Genomic DNA, 26,673 nt, shown 5'->3' with positions numbered 1-26,673 from the left:
GAGCTCACAACCTGCAAATTCGTTAATAAAGACGCGATTTCTTCTCATACATGAATGTATAATTTTTATATAAGCATCAACTTTTTCCATATTAACATGCTCTTCTGGTTGCCCGACAGCCAATCACTGTCTGATGCTCTCCTGGGAACAGGATCGCTCCTCATCTTCTCACACAAATACAGTAGTCCACAGACATCAATGTTACTCTTTCAACTAAATTATAACAACTATGTGCTCACATGGAATTTGCCTCTTTCAGGCTTACTTTCCCATATGTAAACTTTAACCTTCTAATATCAAGTTTCCAAACAACAGTCTATGTAGAAGTCGAAACATCTGTACTAATAAAAATAAAACATTTAGCAGAATCATCATTGATGGTGAAAACCAAGTTGGATATAAAGTCAAGCTTATGTTTTAAACTCAACATTTCAATATCTGAACTCTTCACTACCCCATTAAATGACAAATGTTAGTCATGTTTATACAGTGGTCTTTGTGTGAGTAGAAACATTCAGCAGAAATACTTGAAAATATATAAGTAACCTATTAATTATTATTAAAAAAAAATGCTCATAGGGAGGACAAGAAACAAACTTTTTACATGCGTATTTAGCATTTTTTATTCAAGTTTTTTTTCAAGCAGCATAGTCATTTGAGGTCTTGTGTGAGTAAATAGAATAGCTTACAGTTGTATGCATTCTAAACACATTATTTTCATTAAAGCTTGCACGTTAATTTTGCAAATTTTATTACAACCAACTACATTCTTGTTAATTTAAAATCTCTTTCTCACCAGCAACTGGTAGAAGTGATTGATTCTCATCATAAACTTAGAAACATTCATGCCCCCACTATCACTGCCCTAACAGCGATGCTATTAGTAAACCAAGCAAAAAGTCAGATGTCTTATGTCCCTATATATAATCTAGTATTTTACTATAAAAGGAGTAACATTATAGAAGTTTATTTTTGTTCAGCACACACCCCAGATTTATGTATTTCAAGGTGCCTCATTTTGTGATGAGGAAAAGGAGGCACTGTCAGAAAAGTAATTGCCAAGAACCAAAGAATGTGGTCAGGACATGGAGAAGGACCTATACCGTCTGGAACAGGAGGTCTCCTCAGATCCCAAGCCCGAAATCTTCCATTCCCTACGCCTGCGGCAGGAGGAATACCAGGCATTGGTCACCGACCGTGCCAAACTAATGGGGCAGGAAAGGCTGGGGCGAATATATGACTGGTGCCACAAGGCTGGCAAACTGCTCGCATGGTTAGACAAGCGCGATCAGGCCTGCAGACTGGTACCAAAACTCAGTAACACTGATGGTTCCACAGTGACGGACCCTCAAGACATAGCTGACCACTTTGCAGCTCATTTTCAAACAGTATATAGTTCGGTAGCGCCATACCCTGCAGCAGACTTTGCTGATCTTATTAAAGATATACCTCTTCCTAGACTGTTGGACTCAGACTTCTCGTTTATGGATAGTGTACTCACCACTGACGAAATAGCCCCGGCAATAAGAGCGCTGCACTCTGAGAAAGCTTTGGGCCCAAATGGTATTCCGATAGAGCTCTACAAGCTCCAACCAGACAAATTAGCCTATTACCTGAAGTCTATGTTTGAGTATAGCCTAAGGGAGGGGACTCTACCGCGAGACCAACGAATTGCAAATATAGTCACAATCCATAAAGGAGGGAAGCCTAGAACAGAGTGTACCTCCTATCAGCCTATATCGCTTCTGAATGTGGAACCCAAAATTCTGGCTAAGGTGCTGGACAACAGACTGATCAAGGGGATAGGTGACCTAGTTCATCCAGACCAATCAGGGTATATGCCTAAAAGAAACACGGCCCTTAATTTGCGCCGACTACACGGAGTCCTGGGCAGGGTACCAACGTTACAAGAAGACGCCGTAGTGGTCTCTCTCGATGCCACCATGGCTTTCAACACACTGGAATGGCCCTATCTATTTGCAGTGCTCGCCAAGCTGGGCTTTGGGCCAAATTTCTGCCGCTGCATACGGTTGTTATATAGTGCGCCAATGGCCCAGGTAGTGGTAAATAACAGGAAATCTGAACCCTTTGAACTTAGTAGAGGTACCCGTCAGGGGTGCCCCCTTTCTCCTTTGCTGTTCACTTTAGCCCTAGAACCGCTTGCAGCATGGACCTGTAAAGATGTAATGATTCGGGGGATGTGCTGGTCAGAGGGGTGCCAAGATCTGATCTCCTTATATGCTGATGATGTTCTCCTTTATCTTACGTCCCCCATGAGATCCCTAATAGTAGCTTTTGATATACCGGTTACTTTTGGGAGGTACTCTGGGTTTCGAATCAATTAGCAGAAATCGCTCCTCTATGTCCTTTGGGGTACTCCTCCCCCTTTGTCCCGAAATTGCCCAATTCCATTGGTCTCAGAAGGCTTCAAGTACCTGGGTATTTTTGTATCTTAAGACCCTTCGAGTCGCTACGCCCGTAATCTACTCCCTCTACTGCAACGACTTAAGAGTGATATAATGCATTGGAAGTCCCTTCCGCTCTTGTTGTTGGGCAAGGCTGCCTTATTTAAAATTATGTCTTTGCCTCGCTTTCTATATGCACTTCAGAACTCAGCTGATATTGTTACAAATCCATATTTTAAAGACGTTGAAGGGCTCCTTAGAGACCTGCTATGGGGAGGGAGGCCGCGCATAGTAATGAAAAAACTAACACTTGGTTGGTATGATGGAGGAATTGGGCTGCCTGACATCAAAAAATACTACTGGTCTGCAAATCTTACAGCAATCAACCACTGTACGTATGGGCACCCGGACAATCTGGGATTCCTAATGGACCGATGACTATTGCCCAACGGGTCCTTTTCAAGAGCACTATATTCATCGCCAAATAAATATCCACTCACCGGACCCACAGCCCATATGGTCAAAATCTGGCACTCGGCCACTAAATCAATTGGTTGACAAAGCAAATTGACGATGGCCACACCTTTGTGGGACTCACAAAAACTAGGATACATGGGAAATTCAAAAGGATTTGACAAATGGGACCTGATAGGGATTTCCCGTATCAAAGACCTTTGGTGTGCAGGGGGGGTAGAGCCCTTTGGCACACTCTGCAATCTCAATATGCCCTTGCAGATTCCGAATACTATCGCTACTTACAAATCAGACACTCGCTGCAAGCAGCTATCCCCGAGGACTCTGACGTACCAGACATTTCCCCACTGGAGGACAGGCTACTGGATGGCAATCTACCGGATAGGGCCATTTCCCTAACATATTGGAAGTTTATCAATAACATTGACAACCCTCTCCTCAGGCTACGAGACAACTGGACGGAGGACGGAATAGAATTAGATGATGAAACCTGGCAGGAAGCGGTCTCCTCTCCAAAGATAGTTGCTATCCCAGCGAGACTTCAGCTGGTGCAACTAAAGATCCTTCACAGAACTTATATAACCGGTCCGCAACTGATGCACATGGGTGGGCTGACAGACGGTTCTTGTAGGAGAGGATGCACACAATTAGGCACATTCATACACATCTTATGGCATTGTGACCAAATCCAAGAATTTTCGCTCAATACATTCATACGATCATGAGTGAAGTGGTGGGGGTAGTCCTTCAACCGGAAGCACCTAGATGTCTCCTAAATATCTGGGAACCTACCGACCTCAATGTCAACACAACGAAATGGGTCACACTTGGATGCGTGATTGCCAAGAGAAATATTCCAAAGCTCTGGGGAGCCCCACATCCGTCCACAGTTGTAGCTTGGGAACGGGATCTAGACTGGTGTATGTTGAGGGAGAAGACAGTCTATGTGGCTTGGGGCTGTCCCCGCAAATGGTCTAAAGTGTGGGCCCCCTGGGACGCCTATCGGGGGGATATTTGTGTACCCCGACGTGATGCTGCTGAAGATGACTTCCCCTCCCCGTGAATTTCAATGAACTGTGTTGCAATACTGTGTATTACCTGATGCTACTGTAAACCAAAATGATTCTGTGATTTGTACCTTTATGTCGAGACTGTTAAATAAAAAGATTTATATAAAAAAAAAATGTAGTCAGGCGGAAGCCAGGATTGATGCAAGGTTTTCTTGGTTTCATGCTGCGTAAATCAGCAGCTACATGGTTTCTGTCACCCGTTTTAGATCAAAGCCTAATGCTTTGTGTTTAATTCTTTGAGGCACAAAATTAGTGCACTATGATAAATAGATCTAGGCTATGCATTTTTCATAAGGATTGGTGCTGGTAATGTTTGTGGAGGTTGATGTTTATTCTGGAAGTTACCTGAGCACCAACCCTAAGTTAGTGCATTGAGATCATTTGCCACAAACACACAAAGCACACCATTTGCTCCACCTCGCTAACATCTTTATTTATACTCAACAAGTCTTTGATGAATTCATCCAGCCACTCCTCACCACCAAACTATTCATTCAGTATGCCATGCAGCCTTGTCTCTGATTTCCATCTATCCATCCACTGATTGGCCAAGATTCTATAATGAGAGATGAGTTGTAAAATCCACCATATATAGATTTTAGTATTTTTATTTTGGGGAAGAACCCCCTCAACCCACCCCCACCACCACCGCAACCCCTAAAATCTCAGTTGCAGACTCGCTGGTTACCTTTAGTATGGGAGACAATCTGACAAAATGTGGCAACTTCCATTCCGGCCTTCTTCCCAGGACTCCAAGGTTAATTGCAGCAGGCACAAGGGCTTCAAGGGAGAGAGAAAGAGAGGTAGGAAGAGAGGTAAAGAGATAGAAAAGGGTGAGAGAGAAATTTGATGATGTATGGAAAGAGCGAGATGGGGCTGGGGTTGAACATGTTTTCCATGGCTGCGTTAGGTTTCCCTGACTGGCCCTGACTACAACATGGTAGGTCAGCTCACTGGACACAGTCTATGAAGATGATGAAAGTTAGCCAATGGAACGGTTTCCTAATGGTTGTATTTATCTTTATACAGTGCCCTGTACCTCACAATGAAAGACCCCGACAAAGGAATAAAGGAGTTAACGTTGGAAAAGGATAAGAAAGTGTTCAATCACTGCTTTACAGGTAAAGAAAAGGCCCTTCAATGCCCTTCTTCAATTGCAAACTGTGCAATCTGCCGTTCTGCTCCATTGAATGCAGGGAAATAATATAGAACAGTGGCAGGTCAGCTAAAGCTCAATGACACGAGAAATGGCTGGAACACTCTGCTCAACTGTATTGTCAGTACTGATGAAAGCTAACACTGCACTTGGTGATCTAATAACAAAACATGACAGGTTGCCAAAAAAATATACATTTCCGCAGACATTAATGGATAATGTGATTTGGATAAAACTCCTTTTATGGCTTTTTTTCCTTTGAATTGATTATATTTATTTTCATTTTTTAACGGAAAATTTCACTTAACCCTGAAATTATAGAACAAAAACACCATGCTTTGTCATAGGACCTAGCTATGTTATACTATGCCACAGTCTCTTAAGGAGTCATGCTTTTATTCTACTTTTATATTCTTCAAATGAATCTTAAGTGCTTTCAATATATCCAAGGTATGTAACAGGCTGCACTAATCTGGTTTAGATTTGGACAAACAACCAAAAGTATCACTTCTTGCTGTTCCCATATCCAATCTCAGGACCATTGATCTTGAAAATGTTCAAATCTGGAGGACGACAAATCAGGGATCCTAACTCCCCCCAATATACCATTTGATGTTATTGCTTCCAGTAAAAACGTAAGAAAATATCTTTTCAAGGGCTTCTTCTAACGATTTAGATGTCCATGACTGCAAAAAGACTAGTGGAAAATCTAAACCTGGAGAATTATTTCTAACTCTTAGGCCCGATTATGAGTGGGAGGGTGTTTTTTAGCTCACACACACAAATTCTGGCTTGCGCAGGGGCCGGAATTCCGAGTTGGGTGTTATTCAATACGATATACAGTCAAAATATCGAGTTAAATATATAGAATTGCAGTAATATGGAATTAAAAATATAGAATGGACAAAATATCGAATGGACAGAATATAGACAACAAAATATCAAATTTAATGGACAAAATATCGAATGGACAGAATATAGACAACAAAAATATCGAATTTGAGGTAAGTAAGTTAATATCGATTTATAATTAAATATATAATACAGGTATTAAATATATCGATTTTTTAATAATATCGATTTTTTAAAGTGTTTTTAATGTTAGTATATGTGTGAAAAGTGTATATTTATTTTATAATTTATCTTAAGTAATTTAATTATAATTGATTAAATGTTTTAATTTATTTATTGGTATTTATATTCAATTCATTGTTATTAATTTTTAATTGCTAATTAATTAATTGTTAAGTGGTAATTAATTTGTATTAATAGGTAATGATTTTTATTAAATAATTTGTGTTTGTTTTTTAATTGATTAATTATTATATATTAAATTGGTAATTGTTTTTAATTAATTTGTAATTGGTATTAATATTTAATTTATTTTAATTAATATATGAAGTATTTACTTTCCCTACTGTTGCACTCACTGGAGTGGGAATAGTAATTCTGACCCCTACGCTATCCAACGCTTTCCCTACTGTTGCACTCACTGGAGTGGGAATAGTAATTTTTACCCCTACGCTATCCAACGCTTTCCCTACTGTTGCACTCTCTGGAGTGGGAATAGTAATTTTTACCCCTACGCTATCCAACGCTTTCCCTACTGTTGCACTCTCTGGAGTGGGAATAGTAATTTTTACCCCTACGCTATCCACCGCTTTTCCTACTGTTGCACTCACTGGAGTAGGAATAGTAATTTTTACCCTCCCACTATCCAACGCTTTCCCTACTGTTGCACTCTCTGGAGTGGGAATAGTAATTTTTACCCCTATGCTATCCAACGCTTTCCCTACTGTTGCACTCTCTGGAGTGGGAATAGTAATTTTTACCCCTACGCTATCCAACGCTTTTCCTACTGTTGCACTCACTGGAGTAGGAATAGTAATTTTTACCCTCCCACTATCCAACGCTTTCCCTACTGTTGCACTCTCTGGAGTGGGAATAGTAATTTTTACCCCTATGCTATCCAACGCTTTCTCTACTGTTGCACTCACTGGAGTGGTAATATTTATTTTCACCCTTTTCGCTATCCTACGGTAAAAATATTGTATATTTTTTATTAATATTACGTTCATATATATATGTATTCAGAATAATTATTTAAGTATTTTAAATATGTTTAAGTTTATTATATTTATTATTTCATTAATTTTTAATTACTTTTAAGCATTTAAATAAATTCGATATTTTGACTAACTATATTTTTGACAACGAGTTTTTTGATTCAATATTTTTGTACTTACCTGTTTGGAGATAGGAATTCGATATTTTTGCATTCTATATTTTTTCCTCGATATTATGGTAGTTCTATATTTGTGTCATCAATATTATTTCAGTGATCCGACTGGAGACTTTGAGATATGCGCCAGATTGGTTGGAGTGTTGGTAATAGGATTTTCTTGTACATCTTGGTGGAACGCAGTGGGTCCCAATGTACACAAATGGACAGGAAGTTCTTCGCTTGGCAAAAGGTCGCCTTCTGCAAGCATGGAGTGCCAGATTGATCAACACTTTATGCTAGTGCAATATCATCAAAAGTGATGCAACTGCCTGCAAAGTTTTGATTTGAGATAGGCTTTCCAGAGCCCTGGAAAGTTGCCTTAAAATAACACAAAGCAGTGCTTTGAGGTGCTTTGTGTTACTTCATTTCAAGGAGGCATCCATTCAGTGGAGCGTTCCTCTGCAACCATCCATGGGTTTAAACACAAAGCCCAACTACTAACATTTATAGACAGGGCTGTGTCCCCAAAAATATGGCTCCTCAACACTTTATGCTAGTGTTGATTATCTCAATAGAGATTGATTATCTCAATAGAGATAATCAATGGTGCTGCTGATTATGCCGGGATTCATTTGGAATTAGGTTCAGTAGGTGGCAGACTTATTTTTTTCAGGAGATTTCAAGCAATTCAATAATAGGCACATGGGATCTGGAAGGAATGCTGAGTTATCGTACAATAGAGTGTGGCTCAATTCCTCCAGATTCAGGAGCGATATAAACTTCTAAGCCACATGACAAAAGGCATTTAGTGGCTCTGAAGTAGAATATGCAGTAATTAATTCTAAAGAAAGTCTTAGTAACTCTACCTGTTCCTGGTTTCAACAAAGTGGGGAGAGTATGGGCTTGTGAGGGCTTCTCCGAAAGTATTCACAAAGGTACAGCCTCCTTTAGTGACGTTATCACATGCAGGTGTGCAGATTCAGTCAGATCTAGATGACCTGTTGGTATATCCACATCCAGGAGCCATGCTTTCAAGACAGTTCAAAGGACAGTTCATCTTCTCCAGAGTTATGGATACATAGTCAGTAAGTGTTCAATTCTCACTGAGTCTGAAGTATATAGAGGCTTGGCTCTGCACAGACATGGGTATGGTATTTCTTTCTTCAAACAGAGCAAACAAACATTGACTCAGGTTGTCTCTGGTAGCCGAATAGAACTGTGCCTCAGCAAAATAATGGTTCCGAGATCAGGGTGATCGCTCAGTCAGGGGTTGATGGTCAGTGAAACAGTGCAAACATTTCCCCAGCTGGAGGAAAATGAGGGAAGTTGGAAAGAAATTCAAGTCTTTACCCAGTTAGGTACACAGTTCTCATCTGGTGGTTCAGTCAGGCAACATGACAGTTAAGTCACAGGGCTTCAGGTTCTCTCATAGGCAGAAATATATATATATATATGCAATCTCTTACGGATGTTCATATCGGCAGGATGTGATAATGAATGTTTGGAAATCTTTATTAGAATATTCCTTAGCTCATCTAGTATTTCAGGAGATATTCCAGAAATTTGGTACACCAGGGTCAGTCATTTTTCAAGTAATTGGTACACTTTTATTGCTCACTTCTTGACAATTATGGAAGAAGAATAACTGGAGACAGATGCGGTAATGGACGTTTGGCCAAGTGAGTCTTAACACACATTCCATCCCATTCTCGGAATCTGAGGGTTTCACCCAACCTATAAAGGGAGAGCCTAATATAACAATGGTTCCTCCCTCATTGTCAAGAAGACCTTAGTTTCATCTGTTGTGGAATTTAGTGATAGAAAGTGAATGGTTGTTTCTAATGATATCTTACCCTCTACGTCATTGTCCCTGAAGGTTGAATTCGATGTTTTGTCTGACTAAGTCAGATTGGATATCTCACTGTCAATTCAAGCATCGGGATGAGAGTCCAAAAAAGCATCTGAGCCTCATTAACCTTCTTTCTTTAAGTTGTGTTTACCAAGGGTATTATTTACAGTTAATCATGGTGCTGAATTCATTTTGGAATTATTACAGGAGGAGTTTGACCTTGGTTTAGCTATAGCGACTTAACATTCCTTTAGGTTGTGATTAAGGTTTTTAGGTCACTATGGGAAGGTTTCTCAGCAGGATAGATCCTGATATGATGGTAATTCAAGGGGTTTGACTTGCTAATACTAAAGCTTGATTACGAGTACAGTACACTATGATACATTATTTATCGGTTGTGATCAATGATGCTTAAAAGTAACAAAAAATTAATGAAATAATAAATATAATTAACTTAAACATACTTAAAATACTTAAATGACCTAAAATTAATAAATAATTAATGTAAGTAAAAAAAAACAACAATACAATTTGGTTTCTTAATACATATTTATATATGAACGTAATATTAATAAAAAATATACAATATTTTTACCGTAGAATAGCGGAAAGGGTAAAATTTACTATTACCACTCCAGTGAGTGCAACAGTAGAGACAGCGTTGGATAGCGTAGGGGTAAAAATTACTATTCTCACTCCAGTGAGTGCAACAGTAGGGAAAGCATTGGATAGCGGGAGGGTAAAAGTTACTATTCCCACTCCATAGAGTGCAACAGTAGGGAAAGCGTTGGATAGCTTAGGGGTAAAATTTACTATTCCAAGTCCAGAGATTGCAACAGTAGGGAAAGCGTTGGATAGCGTAGGGGTAAAAATTACTTTTCCCACTCCAGAGAGTGCAACAGTAGGGAAAGCGTTGGATAGTGTAGGGGTAAAAATGACTATTCCCACTCCAGTGAGTGCAACAGTAGGTAAAGCGTTGGATAGCGTAGGGGTAAAAATTACTATTCCCACTCTAGAGACTGCAACAGTAGGGAATGGGCTGGATAGCATATGGGTAAAAATTACTATTCCCACTCCAGAGATTGCAACAGTAGGGAAAGCGTTGGATAGCGTAGGGGTAAAAATTACTATTCCCACTCCAGTGAGTGCAACAGTAGGGAAAGCGTTGGATAGCGTAGGGGTAGAAATTACTATTCCCACTCCAGAGAGTGCAACAGTAGGGAAAGTAAAAACGTCATATATTAAGTAAAATAAATTAAATATTAATACCACTTACAAATTAGTTAAAAACAATTACCAATTTAATATAATATAATAATTAATCAATTAAAAAACAAATACAAATTATTTATTAAAAATCATTACCTATTAATACAAATTAATTACCAATTAACAATTAATTAATTAGCATTTGAAAAATAATTAACAATTAATTAAAAATAAATAACAATAAATACATTTAAAAATGTAATTAATTTCAATTAAATTACTTCCCACCCTATTACCCTATAAACCCACAACCCGCTACAGAAAATAAATTAATAAAATTAACATAGTTATCAATTAGGCAATTAATAAAAATGAATGACCAATTATAATTGAATTAATTACCAATTAAAAATTAATTAACAATTAATTCAAGAGAAATACCAATAAATAAATTAAAACATTTAATCAATTATAATGCAATTACTTCCCACCCTATTCCCCTATAAACCCACAACCCGCTATAGAAAATAAAATATTCAAATTAACATAATTATCAATGAATAAATTAAGTAAAATTAATGACCAATTATAATTTAATTAATTACCAATTAAAAATTAATTAACACATAAATCAAGATAAATACCAATAGATAAATTAAAACATTCAATTAATTATAATTAAATTACTTCCCACCCTATTCCCCTATAAACCCACAACCCGCTACAGAATTAAATTACGCCTAAATTAAATAGCATACATTTCATTACTTAAAATAAATTATAAAACAAATATACACTTTTCACACATATAATAACATAAAAATAACTTTCAAAAATTCGATATTATTAAAAAATCGATATATTTAATGCCTATATTAAATACTTCGATATTTTGACTTTCTATATTTATGTAAATCGATATTAACTTAATTACCTCTAATTCGATATTTTTGATGTCTATATTCTTTCCATTCGATATTTTGTCCATTAAATTCGATATTTTTATTGTCTATATTCTGTGCATTCAATATTTTGTCCATTCTAAATTTTTAATTAGATATTACTGCAATTCTATTTTTTGAACTCGCTATTTTGACTGTATACCCTCCAGTCTATGTCATGAGGAGAGTACTACTGCCTTGGGCCTGGTTTTAAGAGACATTCAGTAGAACATAATTGTCTGTCTTCTTGATTTACTGTAGTTCAAGTAGAGAGGTCGATTCCATCTTTTATGTAACTTTGCAAAAAGAACACCTCAATGAAGGGAGAAGTAAAACTCTGAAGAATTTTGGGAAATGGAGTACCTATGTAGCGAGGTGATATTAGGTAGGCACTAGGGTGAGGAAGCAGATGAAGAAGTAATGTTTTTCACATCTCCATCATAGTAACCCTCAGCTAAAATATCAGCACAGCAATCTTTATAACTCAAAACTTGAGCCTGGCATTTTAAATCATAAACCTTAATACACATCATGCTTTGTAAATACCGTGCCATCTTGAAAACATGGTAGATCTACATAAAACTTAGTAATGAATGAATAATAAATATGTATATATATATAGATATATCACAAGCTCCCGGTGGTTGCTAGTATCTGGACGAGTCTTGCTAAAATGTACGTGCCCTGATGCTAGGATCTTCCATAGTCCACACCCTAGCTTCTTATGTTTGGCTTTCTCACTGTGTGTTCGTTCTATCTAATTTATATCTCCTTGTCATACTCAGTTCGGTAAATACAGAACTCAGGTCAGGTGTTCCCAGGTTATGCTTCCACAAGCTAAAATCTCACCTCAGTAGTTTCATACAAGCCCAGTATGCATGACGTTCATGCTGTTGTATGGTCCCTCGGACGTCTTTTCGTTGCAGATAGTCTGTGTATCTGCGTGAATCTTTCTGTGTCATGATTCTAATTTGCATTTTTCTCTATTGTTGTTTATTCTTTCCATGAGGTACCTGTGTGATTGACTGGCTAATGACAAACAATACTGTCAGAAATCGTCAAGAAGGCCAGATGTTGGCCTCTGCGATGCTGAATGAAAGTCACCTCCGGCCTGCAGGAGACACGTCTAAGAACGCTGCAGAGGGTCTCTCTGAGACCACCTTCCTCGACGCATCAGACTCCTACTATTACTTCGTGAGTATTCAGATTAATGTATCTAATATGTGATATGGCTCATGGTATTTACGCTTTCCCATATCTGCCTGAAAATCTTGACTTTGTCGATATGCCACAAAGGATCAACTTGAAGAAAAAAACATTGTGCCATTGTGCATAGAAACACTGTGTAAAAAAAGTAAAGCTGAGAGAAAAGTCTGACCACATGTATATTATACTGGTTGGGATTGATTGGAGTGTAAATTACCTCACAATGCAGAAAATGTGTCTTGCAATGTGCAGAAAAACTTTAAATGTACAAATAGGCCTTAACATGCGAAATTCCTCGACTTCTTAAAGTGGGACAAGCGTCACTAGAGTAAAAACAATACATTTGTAGACCCCTAATATGCCTGATTATTCATAAGTTGTGTCCTCCCCCTACTATTTCATTTTAACACCCTAATTGAGTACGATAAGATATTGGTTTAATATAGTTTAAAGAGGTGCGTACTGCCTAGTAGTCTTGAAAATACACAGCAGTATTTCCTCTAGTGGTGCTTGCACACCACTAGGCCAAAATGTGAAAAGTATTGGCAAAGGAAATAGGACTACATTTGATGTGTTGATTTATACAAGCATAGGCATGCCCAAATCCACAGCCTATTTGCACCATGTATATTTGTAACCTGCTGCTTTGCACCACAAACTTGGGAAGTAAAGAAAACAGGGTACAGACATAGGAGGCACAGAAAAAGGCAGGTTGGGCAGAGACACAACACAAATTCAGTATTAGTGTATTTTGCCTATATGTGTTTGTTTTTCACAGTGAGGTGACCTAAGTGTTAAAGATGTATCCAAACATGGGTTCCATATTCCATGAGCCATAGAACTCAAGCTCCAAATTTATAATGACACCCAACACTCTTAAACCCACCTTGGGTTGCTTATGTTTCAGGTCAGAGGGGATACAATTTAGCAGGTCATGGCTAGCTATTCCTACTAGAGAAGAACAAATACTGATTTGAATAGGGTGGGTCCATGTTCGTAGTGGCAGAGTGAACAGATGGGCTGGAATGTAGCCCAGAGCAGCCATGAGTGGCTGAGAATAAGTCAAGCATACCACTGGTTAAAGCTGTGGTGCTTGCTGCACTTACTGATTCCAGTGCTGTTGCTGCTGTCGCGTTGACTGTGGTTACTGGTATGGTTATTGCTCTGATCCTTAGTCCTAGCTGTGGAGAGAGCGGTGGTTGCTGCATTGGTCCATACTATTGAGCCTGATGCTGTTCCTACCATGGTTGAAGCAAAAACAACTACTCAACAGGTAATATGTGGAAGACCGTTAATAAAACATGCACATTTTAGTTGCATAAAGGAAGAACAAGAAGACTCAAAGGGTGTAAGAGAGACGCAGGGAGCAATCTGTGTTTAGAACAGGTATGAATAAGAGAAAAGTATTAGCATTGTTTACAACCAATGTGAGCATAACCCGAAAAACGTGTGCACATAAGTGCTTGTGAAAAATTAGGTGAACAGTGCAAGTGACACAGCGAGGAATGGCACAGGGCAGAGAATAATAACAATATGTACAAGGTACTTTCAGGTTCATGAGTGGTTTTTTAATGAAATTAAATTACAAAGGATTGACAATTCAGTGAACCGTAGATTTGCGGCAAGAGTTGCGCTGAGAGGTCAACAGTGTTTCGACCTGTATTGAGTTAAGGTAATCTTCAGGACTGGGTTACAGTTTTTTCGTGCTGTACAGAAAAGGGAAGTGAAAAAGGCAAGAGTGAGGTAAGGGTCAGGCAAATAGCGAATAGAAGAGTGGTAGTGGGAGAAGGTGGGCACCTGAATTGGATGTAGATCCAGGATAGGAAACAATTAATCCCAGGGATGAGATAGCAATGTCAAGGACCAAGACGCACTACCGGCCGGGGTGCACTGGTGAGCTAATCTGTAGAAGAGGGGAAAAAAAGCTGTGGTCGGTGGGAGAAGAAGATGGGCCAATGAAGAGCGAAAGTAAATCAATGGAGAATCGAGCAGAGCCTGACCAGTTGTCTGGAATTCCACATGGTGGTAATAGGCAGGACACGCCAGGGTACTGGAGGGACGTAGAGTCCTGGTGAATTGTGGGAGTCCAGATTTGTTTTGTATCGTCGGTGTCGGGGCATGGGCATCCGGGGAGGGTGGATGATGGGGCAGAGGCCCAGCGTCGTGTGGAGGCCATCTGGGGCCTGGGAGGATGACATAATAGAGTTACGGGCTGACCATGAGTCAGTCAAAATGAATCGAAGAGAAGCACAAGGCTTGATATAACCTTGAGGTAGGATGAGTCCTGGGAAATGATACTTCTGGGCTAGAGGTCCACCAGGATCCTCAGCGGGAGGGGAACCATCGTTGGCATAAATCCGAGTTGTGGAACAGAAGGTGGAGGGAAGCCAGTAAATAGCTGAGCGTTGGCAACAGTGTCCGTCACGACAGTAGCCGCATATGTGGAAGGGTGCAGGGTTGGAACAAGATCAAGTTAAAGGTTCAGAACGGAAAGAAGGGAAAAGAAGGACAAGGGATCTCGGGAAGGTTTGGGATTATGAACAAAGTTGATTAAAATAGCACCCATGTAAGAAAGTTTTTGGAAAAAAGACAGTGGTTGAAGTTGGAAAGGGATTAGGGCAATTAATCATTACACTGTGTTAAAACTTGACATTACGAATGATGTTCACCGTTGGGTAAGGAAAATAGCATTTGACATGGAAAAATACATTTGGCATAAGATGTATTCACATACTCGAGAAACTAGGAAAGTTTGTTTGTATGCACCGTGTTGTAGCGAGACATTTTCAAAATAGAGTTCACAGTTCAATTTAGATGACATATGTCATACAAATTACACGATTGTAGAGCTATGGAGATGTAGTTGGTGCAAATGATTCACGTGCTGTTTGGCAATCTGATTTCTGAAAGACGAAATGGTTATGATGAAGAGGAGTACCTGGGGAGTAATTCACAGAGACCTAACATGAAGGAGTCTGGTGTACGGTGCGACAGGTTCATGATGTATTCAGTTGTGTACAGGGGATTTGAGTAGAAGGATAACAGGGGTCATAAAAGATAAACAGTGTTGTGCCTCTCATCTAGGGTGTTCAGCCCTTCATTCACAGAATTACACCATGTGATCCGTGTACATCCACATTTGTTAAGGAGTTGTTGCAGATTGCTGCCTCGTATGGGTAGTGTGCGCAGGTCAATATCTTCCCAGACCATGTCAGACTCACTGTGATGCTTTTCCAAATAGTGTGTGGCAAGGGGAGCATTTTCAACTTTGCAGCGGATGTGGCTCCTTTGTTGGATGATGCGTTGTTTTACCATTTGCGTGGTTTGCCCAATGTATACAAGGTTACAAGAGCATTGTATTGCATAGATGACATTGATAGAATGGAAGTTTGTGAAGTTCTTCAGTTCGTATGAGCGGCTATTTGCATTAAATTCTTTGGTACTGATCGCAAGGGGGCTTGCCACACATGTCTCACATTTATAGTGTCCTACAACATGTTGATGTAATAGATTCTGTGATATTGGGTTTTTGGGCCATGTGATAACGTGTACTAGATGGTTAGCCATATTGCTTCCTCTTTTGTTGGAGAATAGGCATTGCTGAAATGCCTTGTGGGTGCAATTTATTGACCAACCCACACTACCCATACAAGGCAACAATCTGCAACAGCTCCTTAACAAATGTGAATGTAGATGGATCACACAATGTAATTCTGTGAATCAAGGGCTGTACACCCTAGAAGAGTGGTACAACACTGTTTATCTTTAATGACCCCTGTTAGCCCTCTACTCACCTCCCCTGTAAGCAACTGAATAGAGCATGTGAATTACTCCCCAGGTACCCCTCTTCATTCCAACCCTTTCGTCTTTCAGAAATCAGATTTCCAAACAGCATATGAATCATTTGCACCAACTACTTCTCCAGGACTCTACAATTGTGTAATTTGTATGACATGTAATCTAAATCTAACTGTGAACTCTATTTTGGAAATGTCTGGCTACAACACAGTGCATGCAAACTCATTTTCGTTTGTTCCACGACTGTGTGAATCCTTTGTATGCCAAATGTATTTTTCCAAGTCAAATGTATTTTTCCATACCTAACTGTTAACATTATTTGTAATGTCAAGTTTTAACACAGCATAATGATCAGCTGCATTAATCCCTTTCCAGCTTCGATCACTATGTTGTTTTTCTCCCAAAAACGTTCTTACATGTGTGGTATTTTAATTCACTTTATTCAGAATCTCAGTCCTTCATTCTACAGCTGTGAAAATCCTTTGTATGTCACGTGCAATTTTCCATGCCTAACTGTGAACATCATTTGCAAAGTCAAGTTTTAACACAGCGTAATAATTAATTGCCTAAATCCCTTTCCAACTTCAACCACTATGTCTTTTTTCCATAAGCTTTCTTACGTGTGTGCTATTTCAATCAACTTTATTCACAAACCCAGTCCTTCCCGGTAGCCCTTGCCCTTCTTTTCCCTTTTTCCGTTCTGGCCGTTTAACTTGATCTTGTTCCACACCGGCACCCTTACAACACGTATGCGCCTGCCATCGTGATGCACACTGTTGCCGACGCTCAGCTATTTCCTGGTTGCCTTCCACCTTCTGTCCCACAAACTCGGATTTACACTGACGATGGTTCCCCTCCCGCTGAGGATCCCAATGGACCTCTAGCCCAGAAGTATCCTTTCCCAGAACTCATCCTACCTCAAAGTTAGTGTCAAGCCCTGCGCTTCTCTTTGATTCATTTTGATTTCCTCATGGTCAGCCCTTAATTCTATTAGGTCATCATCCCGGCCCTCAGAAGCCCTCCGCACAAGGGTTTGACTCTGCCTCCTTATCCACCCTCACTGAATGCCCATGCCTGACACTGGTTTTACAAAACAAAGCTGGACCCTCACAATTCACCAGGACTCGACGGGGCATATTATCAAGGGGGTTTATCTCAGCTTTTTTGGCTTTAACAGCCAAGAAAGCGGAGATAAAATTATCTCCCTATTACCTAGCTGTCGCTAACACCAGTTAGCGACAGCTAGTAGGAGATAGCGACCATCTTGGGCCCCACTTTGCATGCCAGTGATATTTATCACTAATGACATGCAAAGTTGGCGTGCCAAGATGTTAGCGACTGAAAACAGTCGCTAACATCGCTATCTCCTATTACCAACTTTTGGAGATATTCGCCCTAAGCGCGAATATCTCCAAAAGCTAACACCTGCCCTAAGCAGTTCTTAGCCATGTAATCTAATGGAAGGTGGATAACATGGCTAAGAGCATTAGCTCGATAATGCATGAATATCGCTGACTTTTCAGCGATATTCATGCATTGCGGCGATTTTTATCGCATTTGCGATAAACCTTGGTAATACCAAGGTTTATTTGCGGTAAAAATCGCCGCAGCTCAGCGGTAAATTTTTATCTCTAACCAAGCAATAGCGATAATTATCGCTATTGCTTGGTAATATGCCCCGACGTCCCTCTAGCACCCTGGTGAGTCCTACCTATTTCCACTATGTGGAATTCCAGGCAACCGGTCAGGCTCTTCCTGATCCTCCATTGATTTCTTTCCCCCAACCACTCAGCAGTGGAAATGGAAAGGAAGGCCAGCCATGACTTTTCTTAAATGTGTCTTTGTTTGTGGTTTTCAGCCGGATAGCGGATTCTTCTGTGAAGGAAACTCCAGTGATGATGATGTGATCCTAAAGGAAGAATTCAGAGGAATAGTTGTCAAACAGGGATGTCTACTGAAGCAAGTGAGTCATTTAAGTGTCAGCATTTTTGTCTATGAAAAGTTGTTTTCTTTATAGAAGAAGGCTGGCAAAATATTCCGAATGACGTATGTGTCTCTTTAACCATACTAAAAATGTTAATTTAACGGTCTATCACAGGTAAAACGGCAGTTTTATTAGAGCAATATTCATTTCTCTTCAACACCTACATACATCTGTTCGTACATATATTGGAATCATTACTCTAGGTATTTCAAAGGATCAGTTAACTACCTTAGTAAACCTTAAAAGTTGCGAATGAGCTCATTATAAGCATACCGTTCTGACGTCATAACTATCACTGCACATTAAGACAGAACTCTGAACATACAGAACACAACCCAAATATGTAATTAGTGCCTGTTAAGGCATCTAATACTACATGCTACTGCCCGGTACTTACAACACATATAAATTTGATGAGCAAGGAGCACCCATATCAAGCAGGGAGTATATAATAATTCAGTACAGCTCTCCGGTTTTACAAGTCATTAAAACGGACATACTTACCCTGCAAACTGCATACCCCCACACCCCCCCACTAAGCCAAAACTTTAGTATAAGATGTAAAGCCATACCCAGCAGTGGTGGCTGGCAGCGACGGCTCGTGGAGGGAGTTACGGTGGGGCAGGAGGGCGGGGAGGGGGAGGGGCAGGGCGGAGGTTGCTAAAAGCCGGCATATGGATAATTGCAGGTAAGTAAACAATGTAATTAATAAAACGAATTTCGTAGCTCGCACTGCATTGCATTTTGCGATGCAAGGCGCACTACGAAATTCGTTTTATTAATTAAATTGTTTACTTACCTGCAATTATCCATATGCCGGTTTTTAGCAACCTCCGCCCTGCCCCTCCCCCTCCCCGCCCTCCTGCCCCACTGTAACTCCCTCCACGAGCCGTCGCTGGGGATGTACCATGTTACTCCGCATACTTTTACTCCGCATACCGTTACAACGCGACTTTTACAACGCATACCATTACAACGCATAGCGCTTTGGGGTGCTGGATAGTGGTAAGTATAATTTACTATTCTAACTCCAGTCCCCGTGGACCCTAGGGAAGGTGTTGGATAGTAAATTATACTTATTCCCTATCCTAGAGCGCCCCCCAGCGCAATGCGTTGTAATGGTATGCGGAGTAAAAGTCGCGTCGTAATGGTAGTGCGGAGTAAAAGATGCGTTGTAACGGGTGTATACCGTCGCTGGTGGCTGGTGACATTAGAAGGTGGTGGGCGTAAATGTTTATGAACAGTGCCCTGTTACGAGCAGGCGTAGTGAGAGAGCCCAAGCATCAGAAGGGGGGTTCGCCGATATAGTCACCGCAGGAAATTTTTGAAAAAAAAGTGGGCAAATGGTGCATTTTCAAGTCAATTTTGGAAAGCAAGATTTGTAGTTGTAACATCAATAAAGAGTATCAATGAGCCATTCCAAGATCTGTGTGAGTGTGGAGCGGTCCCCCATACCACTCGGGGAATGGGCCCATCTCCTGGTTTCCATCAACCTTATGCCATGCTTGTGTAATGTGGGAGCAAGAGTCTTCCATATCACCCAGGAAAATGAGGCTTGTCAAGGTCTCCATGCTCTTCATGGTGTGTTTGTGTAGTGTGTGATAGAAAGGTTCCCATATCACTCAGGAGATGGAACACCTCAGGGCCATCAACTTCTTCTGATGTTTGTGTATCCTGGTAGCAACAAAGAACCCCTCAGGAAATTGTGAAACTTCAAGGTTGCCGTGAGTTTCAAGGCATGTTAGTGTAATGAGGAACACAGATATACTCCCCCCCCCCTCAATAGTCTAAAGTGGTGGCACCTCCTCATCTGCCCACAGCACCCCTCATTGAAATTATGGAACTTTCAGATCTCCATAATCTTTAGTACATGTTTTTACAAACTTGTAACCGCAAGAGACACAACAAGAACTTAGTGCAGCTCCCAGATCACAGCGAGCTCCATGTTTGTGTAACCTACGAACAACAAAATACCCCCTATCCCCGAAATAGCGAAATAGTGGCACCTCCAGGGTGTCCATGAGCTTCCATCACACCTGCAGTATGTCGACCTATACACAATGTGCCACTAAGTTCCCCAATTATGAATATATTTGTAGTATTACACGCACCAGAAAAGCCACTCGCGAGATTAAGATACCAAACAATAGGCTAAAAAAATTACAAGTAAGTTTGCAAAAGCACACTTAGAAATAAACCACAAAAAAATCACACTTCACTGACTCCTGCACCCAAACACCAAGGCCCACTTAGCCAATTAACAATAGAAAAATGAGGAAAATGAAAACATAGTGAAATTTACCTTTCCTTATCAGGAAAGTTAGCTGCTGTGGTCCTTGTTGATAAAAGGACTGGTCCAAAGGGAGGGAGAAGAGAAAAAGAACAACTGAAAAGGGAGACAAAGAAAGACTCGTCCGTATACGTGCATGAGTGTGCATATATACACACATATTCAAACACAACCGAGGCTTTTACACACACACACACACATATAAAATTCGCATTGTACTGTGACAAATACGCTGAGCAAATCCCTGTCACCTTGTGCTCGGTAGTTATTCCTGGCTCATGGAAAGAGTCCACGCAGCTTTCCTGCACAGAGGCCGTAAAGAGAACCAAATATAAATATTTCAATGTGTCCGTGAACTCCAGGAGATCGTGGGGGGTCGTAGGCTAAATGTGCCAGAGCAGACGAGCCCCTCTCCCACTTCCATTCCCACTTGAAGGCTGGCAGCACCCGTCTGAGGAAGAACCCAGAACACAATACAGGGGGCACATCGGGCTGTGGGGTCATGTTCTTCCTGTAGGGTATCATTGAGGTTCATCCGCCATTCACAGCAGGGGTCTATAGTGTGGAGAATTCTATTATAACTTTGGGGGGGTGGGGGGGTCGAATGGGACTTTAGGACAGTATTATAAAGATCACAGAAGGGGCACATTGGACTTTGGATCAGGAGTCTTATAGGTGGAATGTTCCATCGCCAGAAGTCTTTACTGATGGGACCTTTGCCACATATTGGGAAAATTCCCTTACTGGGGGTGACACGGGAAGGGGAGCGGGGTGCTTGGGGTCCGAGAGATGCGCTTGGATTACAGTGAGGCGGGGGTCAGGCCGGGACACCGTAACCATTATTCTGTGGGCTGTGACCCTCTGCAAGCTGTTCACAAGAGGAGGATGAAGTTATAAGAATGCCCCCCCCCCCCCCTTACATCGGGCCGTGTTAGCTCCAAAATCCTTTTACCTACCTCGAATGAAAGGCTGAGGCCCTACGTGCCACTATGCATCTTATAGGTCGTCTGGACTTTACAAGGAGCGGTGAACCCACTGAGGTTTTTAAAGCAGAATCGGGAGGCGCGCAGGTTACTCATTTTATGATGGGGATCACTCATGTGGCTAGGGAGATGCCGGGAGTGCTCAACGATTACCCGTCTAGTGTCTGCTGCTAGATCAGATCTAGAGACAGACTCACATGAAAGTAACAAGCATTGGTCTAGCCCGACAGGATCTGATTATTTTGCACTGAATCAGTCGTGGCCGGGGAACATGGCAGTTGAGGGTAGGGGATTCACGGGTAGGGGTCACGGGAGGGGGGGAATTATAATTTTTTTTTTAATTAAGACTTACCTTACAGCGTCCTCCTGAGTCCAGCGTGGCCACAGCTCCTGGCAGTGGCGGGGTCCCAACAGGAAGCAGCCACAGGCAGCCTCCTTCCCTGTCCCTAAGCCAATCACAACGCTGCAATGGCAGCCTTGTGATTGGTGAGGCACAGTGGAGAGCGCCTCAGCCAGGCCATTTTCTCCATGTAGGCTGCATCATGCAGCCTACATAGAGAAACAGGGAGTACGCATGACTGATTGTTCGGCCCTGGAGCCGAACAACTGAAGCCACCATTTAGGAAGAACAATGACGCAGGCCAATGACAATTATGGGCAGAGAGTGATCTGGGCTTCTATTCAGTTCTTCACTACAACAAGAATCTCAGAGCATCGCCTGCGTGCTGTTTCCAGGTTCGACCTAAAAAAAAATAAGTGAGACAAGGGAGTTCAAAGGTGCTGGGGAGGGAGAGTAGTGAAAACTTTGGGAGTGTAGGGAGAGAAACAAGTGGGTGAGAGAGAACAAGGAAACATATGCACTGCTGAGTCAAGATTCAAAAAGCCACCTTATAGAAGTGGAATGATACAACTCATCCAGGGGCAGCTGGTATTCTTTGAAAGTGGTGTGGCGACCAAAGGGCCTCATTGCTTCCCAAAATACATAGATAAAAACAAAATATGCACAATAAATAAGAAATAAATCACTGGCATGCATTACAGTAAAATTATAAATGAGATAAATGTTACCTGGGCGGTGCCCTCCGCAGTCTCTGGCTCCCTCCAAGCACAAGTTGATGACCTAACTTCCCTAAGCAATCCAGATACCGCTCTCATGCTGTTAACCAGCATGAGAGCAGTGCCAAATGCGCTGGAGAAGGGTAGCTAGATGCTTTTTCAGGCCCTTTAGGCTTGTGCTTGGTCTCCACCCCACTGTCTAAGACAGCTGGATGGAGAGCTTCAAAGTGCGCATTACCGTTTGCCGGCTCAAGACAGCCAGCAAAATTGACATGCACACTCTGGCACTGGCAGCTGGCATGTACTGAGGGTGGGGGGGGGAGGGAAAGGGGGGGTGCACAAATAAAAATTAAAAAAATTAACTTACCTACCTTTCTTCGCAGCACAACATCGTCCTCCCTTAGGTATCTTCAGGAAGCTCCAGATGCAGGAAACGACACTACCCAATCCTGGTGCTGCTATCACAGCATGAAAGCAGCGCCTGGATTGGAGAAATGAGGCTCTTCCAGCACTCCTAAGAGCCCTGCACTTCCTCTAACCTAGCTGTCAAAGAAAGCTAGTTTAGAGAAGTTTAAAATGTGCATGTCTGGCTGGATGGCCCAAGACGTCTGGCCAAGGGGACCTGCGTATTTTAAAGAGCATATCTCCCTGCTAGTGCCATTTGGCAGTGCTGGCCCTGCCCCACCCTGACACTTTGTTCAGGACGGGTTACTAAAAAATAAAACAGTAATAAATTTACTTTATTACTGTTTTATTTTTCAGCTCTGAAGCTTGTGGGGCAACGTTCCTCCACTCAAATGGAGGAGCCACCCCTGCACTTTGCTGCGTCTTTCAGCCACTGCTCCAGTCCTCTGCTGCCAATTGGTAGCAGAGGGCACACATCCTTTTTACTTGGCTCGGGGCATTCATGACATTTTATTTTTCACGTTTAGCATGGTTCAAAGAGGGCTAGGGGAGGCGCTCCCCTGCCCTCCTTAAGAAACCGCCACTGTTTATTCAATCTGTACACTATGCGACCGAATAGTCGTGGGTGGAAAAAACACAAAGGAATGTGCTGAAATGTGTTTAGAAGACAGTTCTTTAGTGAAACGTCAGATGCCCTTTCACATTTCAAGGTTTGGGTACAACTTATACTAGTAAAACTACTGGCTGTCCTTGGTTCGTCTTGTTAAAGATTAAACTATATATTGTGATGTGGCAACTTGACGTGATAAAGCTGAAATGTGATAATAAATGTGGTTGGCAAAAAACTATTATTAGTGAATTGTCAAAAATAAAAATAATCAAATATATCCCAATTGAGTGATTAGAAAAAAAATAGCATGAAGAATGTGCAAACAGCAAAGCATAAAGTGAAGCAAACTGTAATATAGTAATCTATGAAGTCGAAATAACTGGTACTGTGGGTCGAAACCAAAGAGTTTATATAAATCAAAATACTCTTTTGTGTGTCCTTAATTTAGTCATATTCAATAAGTAGATCACAAGAAAGAAAATAGATATATAAGGAATACAATACACCCTGTACAATATAAGGATATTGCAAGTCACAGAGGAGTTCCATATCAATATAAAAGGACTAGGCAGAAGGCTGAGTTCCCTTATAAGGTTGTAGAACTCCAAGGTGACTTGCAATATCCTTATCATGCACAGCAGGGGGTACTTTATCCCATATAATACTTAGTCACACCATCATCATTCCCACAAACCACTTAAAAACTTGGTGCATAACATGTTTGCAAGCATGATTAATAAAAAATAGATTATCTACTGCAAAATTAAACACATGAAAAATGTGTTAGATATTTGTTGAAAAAAAGATATTAGAAGCTGTTCAATACAAGTCATTTTGAAGAAAAGCTGGAGTAGTATGGAATGTATAAAAAACTTCGAAAATATTCTAACTTTTCTAGAATTATCTAAGGAATGCCAAAATAAACATATTCTTTCTGCTAGTCACTGCTAGAAAAAAGAGAGCAGAAGAAAAAAAAGCAATGCTTAATTTTCCTTGCTTTAAACAGCTGCTTCGTGACCTGACATGCCTTTCACCTCCGCTGTTTGAACAGGCAGCAGCCACTGAGACATCAGAACTCGACTAGAATAACTTATTACCGTTGAGTTCTGTTGTCTTTTCTTCATAATAGGCAACTGGGTATGCCACAAGTCGCTGATTATGAAGAAATTAATGACTGGTGTTTATACAGGGATTACGGAATCCTATGTATTATAAAAAAAACCTGGATTCAGAAACAGAGTGAGGCTTAATTAAGTACAGGGTAGTGCAGCATAAACAAATTTGTTATCTTACATGAGATCTAAAATACCAGGTCTGAAAACTTGCCTCTTCCTTGAAGTCTTACATCTGTGGAACATAACTACGACAATATCCTACAGTTGTGGAAAACAAAGAAAAATATAATAGGCAAGGAAAGGTGAGAAATGTGTAGGCTTCTGCCTGCTCATAAAGTCATATCTGTAATGTGAATTGGCGTTGCTGTGGTCTTGTTCAATAACAATCTGGTGCTGTTTGTCTCATGAAGTATGAATTCAAGAAGATTAGTCTAACAGCCTTCCATTTACAAGGTCCATACATAACCTCACAGAATAAGATACCCTCATCAGTTACATTCAAAAGATAGCCATCTCAGAGTTCTGTGATACCTATAGAGTGCTCCATTTGAGGCCTTATGATTTGGCAGTAGGAGTGTTTTTCAAATATTGGGAACAAACATATTGTCTCATAAATACATATATATATATATTTGTTACGTAGGCATTGACAGTTCCTCTGTAGTTATGGTTAGGTCAGAGTGTACATTAAAAGATTTTTATTTTCTTGATAACGCTGGCCCCATTCAAGGATTCTGCAAAACACTTCCATTAAAAACAATTTCATCTACTTTGGTTTCTAGTAAGTTTTGTTTAGAACCATAAAGCAGGGGCTTAAAAAAAGCCAGGTGGAGAGGTGGGGTACCAAAAAAGACATTTACCATTTTAACTACAATCGGATTCTTTGCTCCTTAATTTGAAAATCATCTAAAAGGAATAGCAACAAACTCGACATTTAAGTAGAACTTAACTTTAGTCAAGGAAATGCCTTTAATTGGTTTGGTATAAGTTGGTTCGATCATTTTGGGGAAATTACCATTTAAAATGTGTTCTTTCTGAGCATGAAGATATTCAATTTTAGCAATATCTATATAGTTAATTTGAGGATCCTTAGCAGGTTGGCTAATTCACATAGGCATAGATTCATAAAGGTAAAATCCGCTCGCAAAGGGGCAGTTTCTTAGAATCTGCACCTTTGCGACAGGTATTTTTGCATTTGGGATGCATCATCCCAAATGCAAAAATCACAAATTAAGAATTCGCTAAATTGCGATTACTTGCATTTAAGGAATCTCAAATTGAGATTCCTTAAATGCAGTGCATCAAAGTTAAAAAATTAGCGATTTCGCTAATAGGAGTAGCAAATTACCATGAAGTTCAACTTCATGGTAATTTGCAAAAGTTTTGAAAAATGCACTTTTGTGCATTTTTGTGCACAGATCAATTTCAGGGGTGCAACAGGGTGTCCTTTGGACACCCCTGCACCCTTGAAATCGCATTCTCAATTTGTGATTCGCTAATTGTGATTCACAAATTGAGAATGTCTTCCTATTCATTCCTATGGGCCTCTTGGCCCATAGGAATGAATGGTGAGGTATTCCTTAATTGCGACTCACAATTTGCGAGTCGCAATTAAGGAATTTTAAGAAATCGCTATTTTTTGAGCGAGTTCTTCTTGCATAGAATTTTGCTATTCCTTATTAGCGATTCCTTATTTTTCGCTAATAAGGAACCGCAAAATGGATGCTTGATGCATCTGGGGGATAGTATTTACGAATCAGTTAAGGAAGATAGACCTACACAATTGGGTAACAAAGATTTTCCTTGTGTCTTTTTTGCGGATTCACGAATACGGTTTTTGATTCATGAATTCATGGTGCTCTGATTGGCTGGACTGTTTCCATGAGGCATAGGGTCAA

At 40.5% G+C, this 26,673-nt stretch overlaps 1 protein-coding gene across 1 annotated transcript in view; it reads left to right on the top strand.

Annotated features, from left to right (window-relative positions):
* Positions 1 to 26,673, top strand: part of PLEK (pleckstrin) — a 322,392-nt gene that overhangs the window by 236,933 nt on the left and 58,786 nt on the right. Inside the window, exons 4-6 of the mRNA XM_086927734.1 lie at positions 4,979 to 5,070; positions 12,338 to 12,522; positions 18,191 to 18,295. Coding sequence (XP_086783860.1) covers positions 4,979 to 5,070; positions 12,338 to 12,522; positions 18,191 to 18,295 — 382 coding nt within the window. The remainder of the gene's footprint in view (positions 1 to 4,978; positions 5,071 to 12,337; positions 12,523 to 18,190; positions 18,296 to 26,673) is intronic.

This window comes from Lissotriton vulgaris, chromosome 6 (assembly GCF_964263255.1).
Source record: "Lissotriton vulgaris chromosome 6, aLisVul1.2, whole genome shotgun sequence".
Lineage (NCBI taxonomy): Eukaryota > Metazoa > Chordata > Amphibia > Caudata > Salamandridae > Lissotriton > Lissotriton vulgaris.
The sequence above is the reverse complement of the archived record's forward strand: the minus strand, read 5'-3'. Positions and strand labels throughout refer to the sequence as shown.